General features: G+C 38.5%; 1 protein-coding gene across 1 annotated transcript in view; it reads left to right on the top strand.

The window, feature by feature from the left end:
• frem2b (FRAS1 related extracellular matrix 2b) overlaps positions 1–22,170 on the top strand; it is a 135,098-nt gene that overhangs the window by 107,452 nt on the left and 5,476 nt on the right. The window contains 12 exon segments of the mRNA XM_046862953.1: positions 2,004–2,186; positions 6,407–6,537; positions 8,586–8,741; positions 11,513–11,816; positions 12,363–12,494; positions 14,446–14,777; positions 17,848–18,040; positions 18,208–18,312; positions 19,143–19,270; positions 19,750–19,846; positions 19,849–19,883; positions 20,762–20,888. Coding sequence (XP_046718909.1) covers positions 2,004–2,186; positions 6,407–6,537; positions 8,586–8,741; positions 11,513–11,816; positions 12,363–12,494; positions 14,446–14,777; positions 17,848–18,040; positions 18,208–18,312; positions 19,143–19,270; positions 19,750–19,846; positions 19,849–19,883; positions 20,762–20,888 — 1,923 coding nt within the window.

Here is a 22,170-nt window from a genome sequence, read left to right as displayed (position 1 = left end):
TGTGAAAAAAAACGTATGTAGTGGTTAAACACCTCCTGGACGTATAGTGATACTACAACTACTTATAATAATGGAAATGTATTTTGTGTATGTTGTGGTGTTGATAAGATACTGTAGGATGTAGGGTATCATATATACATAAGTCTACTGAATACATAGGGTTATTTTTATATTCCAGATCTACCAAGATACCCTTTGTAGAGTGATCCAAGTCCTAACCTCATCTGTTTATCCACTGCATGTTCCTATATTATGTTTAACCTCAAGGCATGGTGATATAAGGATGTAGGGTTCTCAGCATTTTTTTTTAGGATTTAGATCATGTTTCTGACTCATTTCTTTGACAGGCAACTTTTAGCCGTTGTTTAGTGTCTGGGCATTTTTTATTATTTAGTAGATTATTAAATATTTGTGTTGTCCGACTGGCCAAATTACTTTCTTTCCACTGCACATCAGCAGTTGGTTTGGTTTTGAAATTCACTTACGGCTTCATAGTTTTCTCCTCCCTATAGACTTGTATGTGAGGTTCTTGAGCTCCTCATTTACAGTATGATTGGCAATTTCAGCGGATAAGAGAAATAGTGCTACCCAGTTTTAATTAATGGGTTCCTGAAGGCTAAAGGTTCCACCCTGTCAATTAAATTGCACTGAAAAACTAATCAAGAGAAGGATTTTAAATCCGTTTTTTAGTATAAGGCAAGCTGTTTATCAAACGCTTTCTACTTGAAATCCCCGCGGGTATCTGGCGTTACCTCAGACGTTTTTATTAGTATTGGACTTCTTGATTAATACCAGTCTGTCGTCTTCCCTTAGGCATGGACAATTTGGCTCTTTTACTCCTTTTTGTTTAGTTTTGAACTGATAAGTGTGGACACTAAGACTTTCCATTAATAATAGATCAAAAGAGTAAATAAATGTGGCATGTGCTAATTGATATGCTAATGATTTTGTGTGTCTGATCACACTGCTCTGGAAAAAATCCGATATATTCGTGACATATTAATGACAGCTTGAGCGTTATTATAGCGCAGCTAGAGTCCTAATCTCTTTAGTATGGATTTTGTCTTAACTTTGCAGCTTTCAGTCTCAAAGAGAAAAGACGGTGTGAGGAAAAAAAACCTCTGTTTAAAAAAAAAAAGTCTTTCATGCAGCTGTACATTCACTAATAATTAATGGTTTATCATCACTATGCGGATTTCTATCGTCCTCACTTTCGAACGTTTACCGTGTCAGCGATCAACTCGAGTGCAGCAATTGAGTTCTGACAGTTTTATTATCAAGTACAGCTCTGTGAACTCACCCAGACTCCCCTTCACCTCGGTTAGCTTTCCAGAAGTTTCTACTTTCAGACACACTCTGAAAGAGCTCGTAGGTATGAACTCTGTTGTTTGCTGACGATATTAAAGAGCCGGTTGAAGGCGAACAGAGCGTGAGCCTGTGGGTGAATGTGAGCTGCGGTTTAGCTGAAAACGCTTTTCGAATCCCAATGTTGGATTTCATCTAAGCTCTATTACTAGCATCCTATAAAGCTATAAAACTTCTGATGATGTATATTATGTATTATTCCTTATTGCTTCGGAATTTTGGATTTTCCTCAGAAGTTATTGATCGATTCTGCATTGACAATAGGTTGAGCTCCAGCTCAAATTTAAGCGCTAATTCACCATGTAAACTCTACATCATACACAAATAATAAAGATATTTTTTTAAAAGTGGGAAAAAAAGGGGAGTGCTATTTTATTAAAGGAGTTTCCAGTGTAAAGCAATGCATTCTATCTTTTAAATTCGTATATGAAATATTCAACGTTAAAAAACACACCTGGGCTACACAGAGCAAGAAGAGATCCTTCATCTCTTTCAGCATCGACTCGTGTTAGATTTTGGCCTTAAGGACTTTCGAGAAGCTGCGGCGTACGTGAGATATTCGATAAGTCTAAGCTTAATCAGGTAGTGTTCGAAATGAGCATTTGACATGCAAATCCTATCTACTCTTATCTTCACAGAGGCCATCATTAAGTTCGGGGTTACTAAGATCAGCGTGAGCGAACCCAGCGAGCCCGGGCACGTTTCGGTGGTGAGGGTGCCAGTGGTGCGACTGGGAGACACCTCCAAAGTGTCAGTGGTACGAGTGCACACTAAAGATGGTTCGGCGACATCCGGAGAGGATTATCACCCGGTATCTCAGGGTGAGAAACGCCAACACGCATACACGCAGCTCATGGATTATACATGAAGGTTCAAGTGCATTTTAAGCTTTCAGTTTGAACCTGAAGCTGGAGACACACACACTTTGAAAAAAGACGTCTGAGAAGAAAGTGAAGTGTTTTTTATTGATAAATGATGTCAGGATGAAAGTTTTTTTTTCTGTACTTCTTGTGCTGGTATTTCACGTGACATTCACGTGAGCCACTGTAGTCAGGGAGAAATTCTGTAACTGAACTGATCAGTGTGTATGGAAAAAACGCGTTTCTGGTTTTTAAGCTGATCTGCAGTTAATGTAATTACATGCAAGAGCACATGTACCTATTTTTTTTTTATAAGAGGTCAGTCTTTGTCTCGTCTGTCTCTCTTTCATTTCTCTTTTATGGTCCTCTCTTTCTGTGTCTGTCTTTCTGACCCTCCATATGTCTATTTGGTGTTGCTTCCTCTTTTTTAAATTCTTTCCTTCCCTTTCAATCTTTTTTTCTTTCATTCCCCATTATCCTCTTTATTTCTTTTCTTTCTTTCTTTCTTTCTTTCTTTTTTCTGTTCTTCTTTCTTTCTTTCTGTTCTTCTTTCTTCCTTTTCTTTCTCTCTGTTCTTTTTCCTTTTCTTTCTTTCTTTCTTTCTTTCTTCTTCTTTCTTTCTTTCTTTCTTTCTTTCTTTCTCTCTGTTCTTTTTCCTTTTCTTTCTTTCTTTCTTTCTTTCTTTCTTTCTTTCTTTCTTTCTTTCTTTCTTTCTGTTCTTTTTCCTTTTCTTTCTGACAGTTTTTTTCTTTCTTTCTTTCTTTCTTTCTTCTTTCTTTCTTTCTTTCTTTCTTTCTTTCTTTCTTTCTTTCTGTTCTTTTTCCTTTTCTTTCTGACAGTTTTTTTCTTTCTTTCTTTCTTTCATTCATTCTTTCTTTCTTTCTTTCTTTCTTTCTTTCTTTCTTTCTTTCTTTCTTTCTTTCTTTCTTTCTTTCTTTCTTTCTCTCTCTTTCACACACACAGTCATCAGTTTGACATGACAAAATATTTGTCTGATTGGGCAGTAAAAATCTAATAAATATAAGGGATACATTTATATATTAAATATTATTTTTATTAAATAATAATAATAAAAAATGGGTATTGTATAAGGAAGTCATGTGTAGCAGAGAAGTATGTGAGGGTGGTGCAGGACATGTATGACAACAGTGTGACAGCAGTGAAGTGTGCAGTAGGAACGACAGACTGGTTCAAGGTGGACGTTGGACTGCATCAAGGATCGGCTTTAAGCCCTTTCCTGGAGGTCAGACAGGAGTCTTCATGGACTATGATGTTTGCAGATGTTTCATATGTAAAGCGCTTTGAGTGCTGCAGAAAAGCGCTATATAAGTGTAAAGTAATAAATAATGATGTTTGCAGATGATATTATGATTTGTGGTGAAAGTAGTGAGCAGGTTGAGAAGAGACTGGAGAGGTGGAGGTACGCGCTGAAGAGAAGGAGAATGAAAGTCAGGAGGAGTAAGACAGAGTACATGTGTGTGAATGAGAGGGAGGGCAGTGGAGTGGTGCGGTTGCAGGGAGATGAGGTGGAGAATTCGAAGGAGTTCAGGTACCTGGGGTCAACAGTGAAAAGTAATGAAGAGTGTGTTAGAGAAGTGAAGAAAAGAGTGCAGGCAGGGTGGAGTGGGTGGAGAAGAGTGATAGCAGGAGTGATTTGTGATAGAAGAGTATCTGTGAGAGTGAAAGGGAAAGTTTATAGAACTGTGGTGAGACCTGAGATGTTGTATGGTTTAGAGACAGTGGCATTGAGTAAAAGACAGGAGGTGGAGCTGGAGGTAGCAAAGCTGAAGATGTTGAGGTTTTCGTTGGGAGTGATGAGGATGGACAAGATTAGAAATGAGTTTACAGCGCATGGGGGACATTTTGGAGACAAGCTGAGAGAGGCGAGATTAAGATGGTTTGGACATGTGCAGAGGAGGGGCATGGGGTATACAGTATCGTTAGGAGAATGCTGAGGATGGAGACACCAGGAAGGAGGAAAAGAGGAAGGCCAAGGAGGTTTATGGATGTGGTGAGGAAGACATGCAGGTTGAAAGAGGCAGATGTAGAGGGGTATGGAGATGGATGATCCGCTGTGGCGACCCCTAATGGGAGAAGCCGAAAGAAGAAGAAAATAAACAAGAAATTTTGCAATTAAGAACAATATAATTGTATAAGACATGGGGCGAGGATGTTAGGATGTGTTTGTCAGGACATGTGCTGTGAGTATGCAGTCTTTATCTGCTCCTAGTAGGATGGGGTGTTTTTCACTGTTAGATGGGTTGTAGTGTGTGTGTGTGTGTGTATGTGTGTGTGTGTGTGTGCTGTATACTCTGTAAGGAGGTGCGGTTCTGTCAGGTGTGGGTTTTTTATTTTTGTTACAGTGGAGACACACCCTTTCTTCCTGAGGGAGGCATGTTTTCGTCTGTCTGCCTGTTTCTATCTCTTTCGCTCTGTCTGTCTACCCCGCCTTTCTTCCACTTTTCATTTTTATCCCTACAGGTGTGATGAATGAAGTGACGGCATAAAAAAGCGGTAATGACAAAAATAATATTTGAAGGTAAATTGGAAGAGAAGTGTGTATTGTTTCAGAATAGAAGTGAGAATTAAAAGAAAAGGTTTTTTTTTTTTGTTCTTCACCTGTAACACTGGGGCTTTGAGGGACATTGAAAGGTTCTAAAAGAAGCAGTTATATTTAAGTCCCAATTTGCTGTTATACCAACATTTACTCTTCTGTTAACATGTCCCACAAAATTTTGGAGTGTGGTCAGGAGATTTGTGTTGTGTTTTTCTTTTGTTCTTTCTTGTCCAATTTTTCTTCTTTACCCATTTTCTTCTTTCTTTCACCCCCCCTCAATTTTCCTTCTTTCCCCTTTCTTTCTTTCTTTCTTTCTTTCTTTCTTTCTTTCTTTCTTTCTTTCTTTTGTTCTTTCTTTCTTTCTTTCTTTCTTTCTTTTTTCTTTCTTTCTTTTTTTCTTTCTTCACAATTTTTTTTCTTTCTTTCACACACATTTTTTATCCCTACAGGTGTGATGAATTAAGTGACAGCATGAGAAAGTAATAAAGGGGTAATAACATAATATTTGAAGGTAAATTGAAAGAGAAGTGTGTATTGTACAAGCAAAAAAAAAAAAAAAGTATGTCTCGGAATAGAAGTGAGAATTAAAGGAAGTGTTTTATTATTATTTTTTTTTCCTGCACCCCCTTTAATACCAGGGGTTTGAGGGACAGTGAAATGCCACTTCTAATTCTCAACATAGGAGATGTCCAGGTTCTTACATGGTTCTGAAAGGCACTTGTACACAAGTCCTTATTTGCTGTTATAATAACCTCCACTCTTCTGCGAAGATGTTCCTCTAGACGTTTGAAAGTGATGGGGAGTTTTGTGTTCTTTCAGCTATGAGGACATTAGTAAAGTCAGGTACTGATGTAGATGAGGTGAGGACTCCTGGGGTGCAGTCAGGTTTTACATTCAATAGGGTTAAGCTATTCCCAAAGCTATTCAATAGGGTTAAGATTAAATGCGGGGAGGGGGTGGGGGTGGAAATAAAGCTTTGACATCCTATACAAGTATATGCCTTTACTCTGGTAACATAGTAGCTCATTGGTTAAGGCTCTGGATTACTGATCAGAAGGTCGGGCTTTTGGGCCCTTGAGCAAGGCCCTTAACAATCTTTGCTCTATTGGTGCTGTATCATAGCTGTTCCAGATCCTAACATCACTGGGATACGCGAAGAACAGTTTTGGAGAAGAACCACATACAGTATGGCTGAAAAAGTCATTCTTGTATTGGTGTTCCAATGCATTTATCCTTATAGTGTATATATCTGTAGATAGTAACAGAAGGCAACCATTTAATGTAGATGTATATGAGAGATATAGACTTCACATAGATAGGGTATGGTGAATAAGGATTTATATAACCGAGTGTAATCTGTCTGGGGAATAAAACAGTGTGTTGCGACATCCCTTTCCTAAACTCTTCCCTCTATATTATTTGTAGATTCGCAGAGAACTCTTGTCGGTTTGCATAATTCAAAGTAACACTGAATTATTTAAAAGGTAATGTTGACAGCAGCGCGTAGCCGTTACGGATGGCGCGGCATCGGAACGTAAAAAAAAATCTCACGGGTACCAGAGTTCACATTAAGGTGCGTATTTTGCATGACTGATTTCCAATTCACACATCTCATTTTGCCCAGACGTCAAATTCGAGGAAGGAGAAACCGAGCACACGGTGGAAGTCGAGATCCTGTACGACGGCGTGCGCGAAATGAGAGAAGCGTTCACGGTCCACCTGAAACCAGATGAGAACATGGTGGCTGAGATTCAGGTGCTCAGTGAACATTTGACACAATCTGCACTTCATTTTCGGTTAAGGAATGTCATTTAAAGCTTGGAAGCACAAGATTTTCTGCACATAAATCGATAAAGAAAAACGAGAAACTTCTTGGTCTCCTACTCAAAAAACTGACCAGATGCAGTGCAAATATTAACCCTATTTTGATATTTTATATTAGACATCTAATACGTAAAGTATTAACCTTGATAGTGGATTTATTATTATTATTATTATTATTATTATTATTATTATTATTATTATTATTATTATTATTATTATTTTATCATTGCACATTCTGCATCCTGAGGTTTTTTATGGCTTTTCAACCACAGCAAGCTGTCAACACATTTTATTGATTAAAAAATAACATACAATGCCTTTTTATCAGCTTTAATGCTTTTCAATGCTGTTGAACATCTGCAATAAACAGTGTATTGTGATTTTGCCTAGTGAGGAATGCTCCCAGATTAATGCTATTTTTGTTCCTGGAACAACATTCGGAAAAATATACAGCATTAGCAAACATCTCATTGATATATGATATATTTATATCAATATATCATCAGCAGAGATGGTTGGAATTAAAAATATGCATCAGTGGCAGAAAAAAAGCGAGTTCTGCGAGCTAACTATTTCAGTTCGGTTGGTTAGAGCCGTCAAGTCAAGTTTATCTCTATTGTGCTTTTCACATTGTCTTAAAGCAGCTTTACAGAATTTGAGAATTGAAGAAAATGATGTGTATTTACCCCTGATGAGCAGCCATGGCGACTGTGGGAAGGAAAAACTCCCAGGAGGAAGAAACCTTGAGAAGAACCAGACTCAAGGGAACCCATCCTCATTTGGGTGATATCAAGAGTTTGATTATAAATCTTAAAACAATACAGAACACCAGAGAGTGAGAACTAACATGAGCACCAGAATGTATCATTATGAGTAATGTTCTTTCTACAGTCGTATACGGTCAGTTGACGTTATGGAACCAGGAGCTACTGAGCAACTCATAAAATAGCTCCCCACATACTTCCTGAATTTCCATTCAATTGGAGAAAACTCTGTTATACATCAACAGCCGAAAGATCCATGAAATTACTGAGTAACTCAAGAACTTTGAGACTTTATTTGGACTGTAATTAATATCAACAGTCTACTATAATGGTTTAGGACCACAGATTACATTTAATCACTCATCACCGCACACATTAACAAGGATGAAACTGTAATAAATAGACTTTAATGGAAAGGGTGTCACTGAGAGTCCGGTTCATCTCAAGATTTTTCCTCAGGGAGTTTTTTTCCTTACCACAGTCATCACTGGCTCACTCATTAGGGACAAACTTACATTTATAACGAACAAAATTATAAATTCTTTGAGCTGCTTCGAGACAATGTCTATTGTCCAAAATGCTATACAAATAAAAAATATTTAAATAAAACAGACTTGAATTGAATACTAATCTGGATATGTTTTAGAACACTTAGAGCAGTAATTTGTGATTTGGGGAATAGGATTAAAAAAAAGAATACAAAAATTGCATTGTCAAAAAAGCTACTGCCTTTCGTTTATAAGATGAATTTACTGTAAGTCACAATTATGTAGATTTTTCCTTAAAAATGTATTAGGTTGCATTAAAAACAAGATGCTGCTGCAAGTGACTGTATAAAAGTCAATGTTTCAGAGGGAATTTTCAAAGTCGATCACCGTTGTTGGCTTCTGATTGGTTAATCAAAAATGTTGTTGCAGAAACATCAATCTAGAAATCTGTTAAACCAGGAGTACGCCTTACTTGTTTTGCCTACTATAAGCTGAGAAACCATGAAAACCCTCTTTCCTGATTAGAACAACATAACCTTGTAGCTTTAAGCATTGCACAAATGTTCTCTTTACTTAATAAAAAAATATATACTGTTGTTGCTGTAGAAACAATACTGACCTTATTACTACATTGTGAAGCTTGAACTATTGGTCAGAGCTGCTGTTTTATATTAATGAAAACTTGTCAGGAACTTTGTTCTTAATAGCTCTTGTTGCGCTTCTATAGATGATCAAAGCTATCATCTACATCGAGGAAGGAAACAGCATGGCAGATGTGACGTTCCCGTCTTTGCCAGTGGTCATATCGCTCCTGCATTACGATGACTTCGGCAGTTCCTCAGAGAGCCGACCACCTGCTGGATACCCGGTCATCTGTGTCACAGTGTGTATTGAATTCTACACCACACGTGTTCTGCTGTGTATTGAATTCTGTATCTGTGTAAATGCAAATCCGTTTCACTACCTCATCATTTGTGCGGATCTTACTGTGTGCTCATCAGTGTAATGTCGTATCACACTCGTCCTTGTCACGGCGTCGCTCTTGATTTCATGACAGCTGCCAGTTAGTATTATTCTGTCTGCCTTGTTATCTATGTATAATCTTGTACAACTGTCATCTGTCACAGTGTGTCACTCATACTACCTTGTCATCAGTCTTACTACATACGCTGTCATACTGTATCACCCTCAGCATCTGGTTTCCTGTATGACTCTTACCATGTCATCTGTGTCACTGGGCGTACACTGTAAAACTGTACATCTCACTCACCAACATGTCATCTGCATTAATGTATAGTCACTCTCACTACCCCATTATCTGGGTTACTATACATCACTCTCACTACCCCGTCATCTGGGTTACTATACATCACTCTCACTACCCCAGTCATCTGGTTTACTATACATTACTCTCACTACCCCGTCATCTGGGTTACTATATACAACACTCACGACTCTGTCATCTCTTTAATGTATGTCACTCTCACTACCCTGTCATCTCTTCAATGTATGTCACTCTTACTACCCTGTCATCTGGGTTACTATACATTACTTTCACTACCCCGTCATCTGGGTTACTATATACAACACTCACGACTCTGTCATCTCTTTAATGCATGTCACTATCACTACCCCATCATCTCTTTAATGTATGTCACTCTCACTACCCTGTCATCTGGGTTTCTATACATCACTCTCACTACCCCATCATCTGTGTTATTATACATCACTCTCACTACCCCGTCATCTGGGTTACTATACATTACTCTCACTACCCCATCATCTGGGTTTCTATACATTACTCTCACTACCCCATCATCTGGGTTACTATACATCACTCTCACTACCCCGTCATCTGGTTTACTATACATCACTCTCACTACCCCGTCATCTGGTTTACTATACATTACTCTCACGACCCCGTCATATGGGTTTCTATACCTCACTCACACTACCCTGTCATCTGGGTTACTATACATCACTCTCACTACCCCGTCATCTGGGTTACTATACATCACTCTTACTACCCCGTCATCTGGTTTACTATACATCACTCTCACTACCCCGTCATCTGGGTTACTATACATCACTCTTACTACCCCGTCATCTGGTTTACTATACATCACTCTCACTACCCTGTCATCTGGGTTTCTATACATCACTTTTACTACCCCGTCATCTGGGTAACTATACATCACTCTCACTACCCCGTCATCTGGGTTACTATACATCACTCTCACTACCCCGTCATCTGGGTTACTATACATCACTCTCACTACCTCGTCATCTGGGTTACTATACATAACTCTCACTACTATTTATTACTGTCACTACCCTGTCATCTGGGTTACTAGTAGAATTGTAGTAGAATTGCCTTTATTTCATATACATTACGGCACAGTGAAATTATTTTTTTCACATATCCCAGTTTGTTTGAAACCCGGGTTCAGAGCGCAGGATCAGCCATGATACGACGCCCCTGGAGCACAGAGGGTTAAGGGTCTTGCTCAAGGGCCCTAGAGTGGCAGCTTGGCAAACGGGGCTTGAACCCCCCGACTTTCCGATCAGTATCCCAGAGAATGGGATAGAGCCTGGGATACTGAGCCCCTGTCCAGAGCTACCACTCCACGATTATGGTGATACAGTACTATATACTGTATCACTCTCATCATCCCGTCATCTGGGTTACTATATATTTACCACTCTCACTACCCCATCATCTGGATTACTGTATACTGTTTCACTCTCACTTCCCGTCATCTGGGTTACTAAATACTGTATCATTCTCACTTCAACGACATCTGAATTACTGAATACCATATCGCTCTCATTACCCAGTCATCTGAGTTGCAATATATTACTCCAACTACAGTCATCTGGGTTACTGTATAACTCACTATTACTCCGACACTGAACGTGACTCTTGCTACATTATCAGTATCCCTCTCATTCTCAATTCTATCATCTGTTTCACAATGTGTCACAATCCTTTTCACACTACTTTAAAATAAAAAATAAAAAAAAACAGTTTTATGTTAAAGCTGAATAATTGTGGGTGTTATTGCAGTGACACTCAGATTTTTAGTACGACAGCCTCAGATCATGCGTGCATTGAAATTCTTATCACGTTATTCGCATTTAATTTCTGGTCTCTCCTGGCCTGTTTATCCCTCTGTCGGATTACTAAAGTCCATTTTCATGTAAAAACGTACATTAGATTTGTCCTCTTTTTATTTTTCGCCTTCTTTCTTTCATTTCCTTCATCTTTTTTTTTCCTAACGGTAATGGAGTTACATTGATATTCCGAGGATCGATATTGGATGAATGTCGACCTGAAAAATCCAATCTAATCTAATTTGTCAGATTTGACATTTTGCCATTCCATCCAATCCACTAATGACTAATGAACAGTGTATATTGCGTAGCCCGGTGAGAGTCGTTATTTCTATTTACAGCTCATTATCTGCTTCCAGACAACAAAGCAGCAGTTTTATGGGGTTTTTTTTCCAGCGTGACAGACCATAAGTTTGGCATTAGACACTCAAGCTATTAAAGTATCTCCCTTTAATTATCTTTCATCCCCAGAAACTTTACTCTTTTGGAAATTCTAAAAGTATCTCGTCTCATCTTGTCTATTTTGTTGAATCTTCACAGGCCTGCGATCCGAAGTATGCAGACTTCGAGCGTACCAGCTTCATCTGTAAAAGCGAGCACATCAACAACACGCTGACTCGTTACCGCTGGCTCGTCAGCGCCCCCGCAGGACCCGACGGTGTCACCAGTCCTATGAGGGAGGTGGACTTCAATACCTTCTTTACCTCGTCCAAACGCATCACTCTGGACTCTGTGTATTTCCAGGCGGGCTCGCGAGTTCAGTGCGCAGCCCGGGCCGTGAACTCAAATGGAGACGAGGGGCTCGAGCTCAGCAGCGCCATCGTCTCAATCAGTGTGGAGGAGGGTGAGGGCATAATAATAAACACAACTTTATCACACACACGAAACATAATAGGAAACAAAACTCAATCGTAGTGTTGGCGTTTTTTTATTTTGCATCGTTGGCGAAAAATCGAATTAAAACTCACATCACATGATGCTATGAAAATACTTTCTTACTGGACGTTTATTAAAATGGTTAAGATTTTTTACATAATATCCTACGTTCCTTTATACTTGAATGCAGTTTGAGGTAAATCCGTTGTAAATTTTTGCTTGTGAAACCTTTATTCACAATGTGGGTATTGGTTCTCTTCTGTAGAATCCTTTCCATCTATGATTAGGTTTAATCTGTATCTGGGAATCCAGCCCAGGAAAATCCCACTGTTTGTGTGTTACACCACTTAGACCATCGATGTGGCTCTCAACAAAAGATCCAGTATTTGAGCTCTTTAATATGCCAATAAACAAATCGATTTCAGCAATTAAGCTGAATTAAATCATTGGCACAGCTGTATGTGCTTTCGGGTTGATTGAGTGGAAGCTGATTGTTGTGCGATTGTTGTGCAAGGTCTCTGCCAACCTCGTGTGATGGGCGCCGTCGGAGCTGAGCCTTTCTCTGCCAAGCTGCGCTACACCGGGCCAGACGACCCACATCATCCAAATCTTATTAAGCTCACCGTCACCATGCCGCACATAGACGGTAAGGAAAATCCACTCAATACAGTCGATTCTGATTGTTACAGAAAAATGATCACTATATTCTGATCATTCTGGTTAGAATTCAAATCTTACTTGTCTACTGGTTTCCTTCTTTATCTCACTATCGCACACACACTGTTATGTCTTGATCAGCTCTTTGTTTGTCCTGCTGCTCCCTAAAACACAAAACACTCATTTCACGCAAGCACAGGATCCCTATTACTCACCTTTCCAGGCTCCACTCACCAATAGCAAACCCCTGCTTGACCATAAACCCAGTTTTACTCACTCATTCGAATTTGCAATGTTTTCGTATAGTAACAAATTCTGTGGCAAATACTCCAAATAAATAGATTAAATGAAAATGTGTTGTTTCGCATTTTTGGAAGGAGTCATCAGTGCCAAAAGAAAAGCTGTACCTTATTTTTTCCTGACATGGTAAAGTCTTCAAAACAGATGATACCTCAGTAAGATGACTCAATTAAACAAAAATCATATTAACTGTAAGATTGGACTGTAAGTCAATGTGCATATTGCAAGATCCAAAGCAGTTAAAAGATACAGTAACTATAATTGGGTAGAAAGTATGACATGCCACTTTATCGATTTTAACATATTTTTCGACAAAATGAGGTCGATTGATTGGTGAAAATGACATACCAAAAGATTAAAACACTGCTGTAATTTTCTGTTAGAGGGAAATAATGAATACATATGCAATTGTTTTTTTTAAATCTTACATTCTAGCTGTATGTAGTGTATGGATTGTAGCTGGTGCACATTATTCTAATTGTTATTGTTGCAGTTAATTGTAATTACACATTTAATATAAACTGCAAAACGCTTGAAAATGTAGAGTAAAGAATGCGCACATCAGTTTTACACTAAAAAGCAACTGATACTGTAGGAAGGTGCTGATTTCAGTAAACCTTCCAGATATCCTTCTGTATATGCACAAAAGTATGTGGACGCTGACCATAAGATTCGTATATATATATATTTTTTTTTTTTTTATTTTATTTTATTTTATTTTTTTATACTATCTCAAATGATAGCCTCCACTCTTCTGGGAAGTTGTTTGATTTTTGAGTGTGATTGTGGAGATGTGTGTGAGATGTATTTAGCCATAAAGGTGTTAGTCAGGTACCACAGTAGGTGAGGTGACTAGGCCTGGGGTGCAGTATATTGAGTTATATACTGCTATACAAGCTGCACATTGGCTAAATATATTCAGTTTTGGTTTCTATAGTATTGTCCCTTGAGAAGATCTACTAAAATGGTTGCTGAAATGTGAGGGGTGTACTCATTTTTGTGAGATACTGTAAATTATGGAGTGTATGTGGGCATTGTCATGCTGAAACAGGTTTCAAGTGAAGGGAAAATGCAATGTCCAAAGACATCCCATACACTTGTGTGCCTCCAGAAGAGAAGTCCCATATAGTGTATGACAAAAGAGGAGGTGTTTGAGAAATCGTTCCATGAAAAACTGCATGTAAAACAGAAGAAAATTTGGTTTACCCATAAAATGTAGACAGTTTGTTATTCAGCTTATGTGAACTTCTCTCCCTTTGTGTATTGTGATAAAGTGCAACCCAAAGCCAGCTCTAACTTTTCTCCAGCAGGAGTAAGCCAGGGTGATTTGCTATGATTTTCAAATAAGCCTTTAATCCTGAAAACATTTCGACTCGCACCTCAAAAAAACGTGTTTATCAGAGCGGTTTATCAGCTAAGCATATAATGTTGAATCCATTTGAATCATTTTGTTTTTTGTCCTGTCACCTTGCTTTATCACTGTATATGCACTTTGGCATCATTTCTGTTTCTCTTTGCAAAACACAATATATTGTTTTAGTGAGTATTTTATATAATGAATGTGACCTTGTGTTCAATTTGCTACGTCATTGTGCATCAACTCGAATCTGATCTTACGAGTATAAACGTCTGTGTTATAGGTATGCTCCCTGTGGTCTCCACCCGTCCTCTCTCCAACTTCGAGCTGACACTCAGTCCGGACGGCACACGGGTGGGGAATCATCGCTGCTCCAACCTGTTGGACTACAGTGAGGTCCGTACACGGCACGGGTTCATCACCGACGCCACCCGTAACCCGGAGGCCATCGGAGGCATGGCGCCATACCAATATAGCACCGCTTTAAGAGGGGAAAGCACGCTACGCTTCTACAGAAACCTTCACCTGGAGGCCTGCCTGTGGGAATTTGTCAGTTATTACGATATGTCTGAGCTCCTTAGTGATTGTGGAGGGTCAATAGGGACAGATGGGCAGGTGAGTGAGGACCCCACTCTCTTTTCCCCTTCTTTCAATATGTGGATAGAATAAACTGCAAATCATGTAATATAATAATATAAGCAAAATGATCTCTGTTTATACTGGATATGTGGATCTCCAACACTGAAGCCGATGCGATTCGTATCTAGAAGTTGCATAGCCAACGATCTGATACATTAAAGATACATATTAAGCAGCTTGCGATGCGATACAATTCACTCCGATTGTTATGCTTTTATAGTTCGCTATTATTTCTTTGGTTCAGACAGACAGCGAACCAGAAAAGAACCAAATGTTCTTTTAGTGTTCTGTCTACAGGAAGATGCAGCTCTACCTCTGCCATGTTAATCTGTATTCTGTGTAACTCTCAGGACACGTCTCGGTCGCCATAGTGTTGATACGTCATGTTCACGTATAGTAGCAGCAGTGGGGTGGGAAAACATGCTCGAGAAACAGTTTAGAGAGGAGAATCCAATCCGCATAATAATAAATAATGAAAGTTTAGAGCGTCCACTAATAATTCTAGTATAAATTGTATTTAAAAAGGTTTTTACCTATGTGAATGTTAAAAACGGTGTATCGTGGTACAAATCCGATGCACACTTTTTTAAATTAATGCATCACTTCTTTAGCTTTTATATAAATCGGTGACTCTTACCATCCCTACTGTATATACAGTTGTCCATATAGTGTAGTTCTAATGAAGCAACCTCATAATATCTTTAATAATCCATAAGATCACATCTGTCCATCTATCTCTATCACACCGCCCTTGTATTTTCCACCTGTACTCTGACAGGTGGCAAGTCTTGATGCCACGGTATTTTTTCTCAACCTGTATCGCAGTCTTCCAATTTGTTTTTTACAGCCCGAAAATTAGAACAGTGGTGTTAAACAATTCATGAGAGTGATGGAAAGGCAGTAAACTCTGTTTTGAAGCGAAATTTAAAACCTTTTTGTTAATTTTGTAAACAGAAAAGGATTTGAACTATTAGCCTAAACAATTAAAGCAAGGGTATATTTAATTTGTAGTTATTTATTAGCTTAAATGTGTTATTTATTTATTAGATTTGTTGTTTTATGTTGACTACAAGAACAAAAATGGGACGTGCTACATTGAAAATAAAATAAAATAATAATTAAAAAAATTTATTTGTCCCAGGAGTAATAAGATAAGAGAAATAAGATAAGATATACCTTTATTCGTCCCACAGTGGGGAAATTTCTTTGTTACAGCAGCAAAGGAAAGAAATAAAAATAAATGCAAATATATAAAAAGAATATACACATACTATAATATACAGTATATACACAGTACAATGTATAAATACAATAAGGGAAGAAAAAAGTACACATTGCAGGTAATATTTCACACAGGTGGTATTATGACGTATCTTAAAAAAATAAAAATAATATTGGCGATTAGCTCTATAGACATCGCTATTTCTATATGAAGTTAAAGCTTATATCATTGAGCCTGTATGTCTCTGGAGTGTAGTACTTAAAATAGAGGTCTGGTGTGACAATGTGCCAATTAAATACACCACGCATGATGTGGTATAATAATGAAATTCATTTATTTATCTATTAAATGCTTTATCTAAATTCCAGAGTTTACCCTGAACCCCACTGGTGTGAGGCGGGATGGGAATAGACCCTAAATGGTCTTTTTAATACTTCAGTACATTGCTGGGTATTATACACAGATGTATTTAAGAGAGGACAGGAGAATCCAAAGGAGAGAAATGTAAACCAGAGATGTTATGAGCTGGCAGGTGATATCTGCTGCACCACCATGCATCACAATGAGGGGAGGTGGGGGGGGTCACAATGCTTATTTTACCAGCAGTGACTTCCTAGTCGTCCCACAAGTCCTGCTGTTTGCTTTTCTCTGCAAACGGTAATTCACCCTTTGCTCATAAATGGACTTTAGGAATGTTTTTCTGCACTCTTTTGTTTTATGGCTGCATGGTGGCCCCTTAAATCGCTCTTCACACTGGGTACATGCATGCCTTCACCGGCCCGCCTTTAAGCTCACCATGGAAACGGCGCCTAATTCTTCTCTACGCAGTTAATTAATGGAGACGAGTGTCATAAAGGGATGGCTGAGTGCAAAGGCCAGGTTGTGTTATCATAGACCTCATGGCACCTCTTTTTTCTGCTAGCGGTGCCTCCATCTGCTTAATAAGTACCGCGGACTACCCCTGTGCAAATGAGTGGTTCTGGAGCTGCTCTATATATATCATGCGCTAATTATTTTCACAATACGGGCTTTTGCTTTGCTGAGATTTCAGAAGGGATTCCAAATGCAAACGATCAGACGGTGTCCCGTTTTCTGTCCGCGATCGGCAGTCTGTGTTTGCATTTTAAATACTATAATTTGGAGATTTTTGTCTGAATAAATCGGCTTTAATCATCATGGAATCAACAGTGGAGAAAATCATGTCATATAAGCACATTATATAGCTAAATAATATTTCTTTATATCTTTTGCGTATGAAGAAATCTCATTTCATGATATATTATTATTTGGCAGATGCCCTTATCCTGGGCAGCAATTGAGTGTTAAGGGCCATGCTCAAGGGCCCAGCAGTGGCAGTTTGGTCTTGCTGGGATTTGAACTTGTGACCTTCTGATTCAGATTTTAGTGCTTTAACCATTAACAACTTCACATAATAAAAAAAAAATACTTCTACCTTTCATTGTTATTACAGTTACACACAACAGACTGTATCCATTTTTTTTGATACACCATAAGCAACAATTTTAAATAATATATCTACATTTTATTGTCAAGTTAATCTTCAAAGCACTGAAATTAATAATCTAAATTTGGCATTAATTTGGCATCTGCCTTACTAATCTACCTATGGATCAACACTATATTTCCAAAAGTATTGGGTCACCCAATGAAGAGTTGGATTAACAGGCCACCTAGTGGTGGAGGTGGAGAATTTGCTCTACACATGTACACCTCTCTCTGTGTATCCAACTTTCAAAATAGATAAAGTACAAATCATGTGCAAAATAGGGACCATTTATAATCTTTAATCTCTCCTCAATGTAGGTGCTGAACCTGGTGCAGTCGTACGTGACGTTGCGTGTGCCCCTGCACGTTTCCTATGTGTTCCACTCTCCGGTGGGTGCTGGAGGCTGGCAGCACTTTGACCTGCAATCTGAGCTGAGGCTTACCTTTGTGTACGATACGGCCATCCTGTGGAGAGACGGAATCGGAAGCCCACCCGAGGCCGAGCTTCAAGGTATAATCAATATAAATGTATTGTTTTTGGTTAGATCAACTTGAGTCAGTTCTACAAGAATCATTAAAACTCTCGTATTGACCCGTGTGAACGAAAGGGGGAAAAAAACAACCCTGTCCTAGCAAGGAAAAAAATGTGTTTATTTTTTGCTTGTCGTCTCTTTTCAGGAGCACTCTATCCCACCAGCATGCGCATTAACGAACAAGGACGCTTGGTGGTTAACTTCCGCACAGAAGCTCGCTTCAAGGGGCTGTTTGTGACGTCGCACCCTGGTGAGTAGAACATCTGGGAGATCAGATTACACTCATTAAATTAGGAGTGGTGCATTAGATATGCATGGCAGTCTGGATTTACCCTTTAGATGTCACTAGCCGCTGAATTCTGAAGTCAAAGCCAAAGATCTGTTGGTTCTTCCTTCCTTTTAACATAATTTGTTTTTATTTTTTGGAGGCACAGAAAATCTAGAAATAGATTAAAGGAAAGTTGCATAAAAATGTTTATTTTTTAAGATTTTTTTTATCTTGCCTAGGCATCTTTTCTCTAAAGGTTGTGTTGGGTAAGGCGTCAGTATGTCTGCCTAAAGATGTTTAAATCCTTGTGCAATTTCTGTGCAGCGAGCATCAGGATCAAGTTGTTGGATAGCTCTGTGCGACGTGTAGCTCCTAATCCGATAGCGGCTGTCAGAGAAGCTCCTGCTGGAATCTTTGAAATTAGTTGGAAAAGTAGTAGAAAAGTAGTTTTCTTAGGTTTTTTTACACTTTTCAGAGTAATCAGACTTTTTATCTTAGATTTTGAAATACATTTTGGTGTAAAGTTCTGGAAAAGATTTGTTGTTTGGTTTAGGATTTGGTTTCCCACGCTGATACACAAATTTCCTCACAAGAGTTGCATTGAAACGGAGTCCTCTATTCACTATTGTTATACACATTTGTTTGTTATAAACATGACACAAACTGGTCGTGGGGTGGGGGGGCATAGCGGGCATCCATTTACATTCCGCACAATAGAAGATTCCATACTGATTCACTATAGCAGGAATCTATTAAAGCATTAAGGCACTCACATGTTCATGCATCTATATTCTCTCTGTCTCACACACCAGCCTCCCCTCTGACCTCCATGATAATGTGCATGGATCACCCTGGGCTGACCTTTAACCTCAGTCTGGTGAGGACCGAGCCCACCTACAACCAGCCCACGCAGCAGTGGACGTTTGTCTCTGACTTTGCGGTCAGTATTTAGTCTTCTCTTCCTCTCTCACAAGCTTACAGCGGTACCACAGAGTTAATAATGCAATCAGCAATTCGAAATAAGCACAACATGAGCACTGCAATTTTCAAAATATTGCTACATGAATTAGTTTTTAATCATGTCTGGGCATTTTCTTGTGTGTCCAAATGAATGAATTTTTACTTTCTATTGTACATTGAAATGTAAAGGTATCAAAATCCAATATTTTTCTTCCTAGTGCCTAATACTAGATTATAGCTTTAAATACAAAAAAGGTTAGATTTATACTTTTCAAGTTAACATTTTTTCTATACCTCATGTCCCTTTGATTTTGACTGAAATGATATGATGCTTTTAGACACAATGAACACCAATTCCCACTTATTATTCCATTATATGGCATTTAAGGTATGAATCATGATAAAAGGAGATAATTGTTCTATTCCTATATTTATTGATTTGAAAATGTTTTTGCACAGGTGAGGGATTATTCTGGTACCTACACGGTGAAGCTGTTGCCCTGTACTGCCCCTTCCAATCTGGAGTACACCCTGCCTCCGGTGTGCAACCCCGAGGGCCCGTCACGTTTGACCTCGATATCCGCTTCCAACAGGTCTTTCAATCTCACTACCCTGCTATGATCAGTGGCAACACACTTACTGTCACTCTGCCTGTAGCTCAGATCTAGCCCAAAGAAATGTTTTTATAATAATAATAATAATAATAATAATAATAATAATAATAGAGGCTCCACACCACAGTTAATCATGAAGACGGACCATTCGAAGCATATGGTGGTTGGTTTAGGTTTTGTCTGATTGCTGAGTGAACCAACACATTTATACAACCAGGATTCCAAAAAAGTTGGGACATCGTGTAAAATGTGAATAAAAACTAAATGCAATCCCCTCTGGGCCTAAGCTCATTTAAAATGTAAAGAGACAAAGCGAAATACTATCATGATCAGAAGAATCGAAATTCAAATCTTTTTGGAAACCATGGACATCACATCCTCCGGACTCACATTTTTCCACTGAGAAAACGTCTTTTTTAGGGAAGGCCTTGCAATGCTATCTGCTTATATGTGTGTGTGTGTGTGTGTGTGTGTGTGTGTGTGTGTGTGTGTGTATATATATATATATATATATATATATATATATATATATATATATATATATCAGATTTTTCGCGAGTTAGTCTTAGTCAGGTTCCAAATGGAAAGTCGTGAACTATCATGGTCACGAGTGTCAAGGTCGCGAGTATCGCTGTGTGTGTGTGTGTGTGTGTGTGTGTGTGTGTGTGTGTGTGTGTGTGTGTATATATATATATATATATATATATATATATATATATATATATATATATATATATATATATATATATGTCTGTTTTATATATAGACTGATTTACACATTATTTAATTGCAAATGTAAAACTGTGTATTTACTTTCTTTTGTGTGTGTGTGTGTGTGTGTGTGTGTGTGTGTGTAGGTGAGTGACCCTGTAGCTGCAGAATTCAGCCTGAACACACAGATGCTGCTGCTTTCAAAGAGGACTTTGTGGTTGTCTGACGGGTCCATGGGGTTCAGCCAAGAGAGCGACACTGCATTCACTGAGGGTATAAATCTGCACCATATTTCACCTTTAGCTTGTTATATCCACAGGTCTAAATCCACCTCCACACATAAATCAAGTGTTGGAATGCATTTTACCATTTCTTTTCACTTTCTTGAAAAATTAAGAGTTACAGTATAATGCAGATGGAATAAAAATGGACAGGATGGAATTACGTAGCGAGAGTGAACCATGAGCTGGATTTCATCTGCATTTGTAGTGGTAATCAAAGTTAATTATTTTAGAGTGATAGCATAATATGTCTGTTTTTCTCGAACTACTCAGATTATGAGTAAAAATGACAAACAATACAATCCTGGACAATGACATATACATTATATGACTGCAGCTGATTATTGAATCATATGATTATTATTCAATCATGATATGAAGCATTGCTAGTCCTGAACAGTTTTATTGTCAAGTTACTGATTTATATTAGATTTTAACCTCACATTTAACATCACCATCACCACCACCACACAATGGAACAAGTGGACTGCACTTATTCTACCCATGATGCTTAACAAAACCCATCTACAAGAGTTTGAAGAAAAGCAGCTCAGTCACTGTAGGAGAAGTCTGTATGTTACACATCTACACTGACCAGGCTTGACATTATAACATTATAATCGGTGACGTGAATAACACATTATCTCTTAGAATGTGGGATATATTAGTCAGCACATCCTCAAAGTTGACGTGTTAGAAGCAAGGAAAAAATGGCAAGTGTAAGGATTTGAGTTTGAGAGTCGAATTGTGACGTCTAGACGACTGGGTCAGAGCATCTCTAAAACTGCAGCTCTTGTGGGATGTTTCTGGTCTGCAGAGGTTAGAATCTATCAAAAGTGCTCCAAGGAAGGAACAGTGGTGAACCGGTGACAGGGTCATGGGCAGCAGAGGCTCACTGATACACGTGGGGAGCGAAGGCCGGTCCATGTGGTCCAACAGACGAGCTCTTGTAGTTTAAATTGCTGAAGAAGTTAATGCTGTTAATGTTCGAAGGGTCAGAACTGTTTTAGCAACAACACAATACTAGGCAGATGGTCATAACTTTAATCCTGATTGGTGTAACCCGATGCTTGCTCCTGAGTATTTTCTTTTTAAGAATTTATCATCCTGATTAAATATATTCTAGATTATAAATATACCCATATAATAAATGATAGGTATTTATTATCCTGACTGTTAATTCCTCCAGAGTAATTATGTTCATGGTATTAATTGTTATGAGTTTGTATCTTCCTGAATATCTGTTGTCTTGAGTATTTATGATCCTGTGCATT

The sequence above is a fragment of the Silurus meridionalis genome, chromosome 12 (genome assembly GCF_014805685.1).
Source record: "Silurus meridionalis isolate SWU-2019-XX chromosome 12, ASM1480568v1, whole genome shotgun sequence".
Classification (NCBI taxonomy): domain Eukaryota; kingdom Metazoa; phylum Chordata; class Actinopteri; order Siluriformes; family Siluridae; genus Silurus; species Silurus meridionalis.
This window is presented reverse-complemented; position numbering and strand designations above follow the sequence as displayed.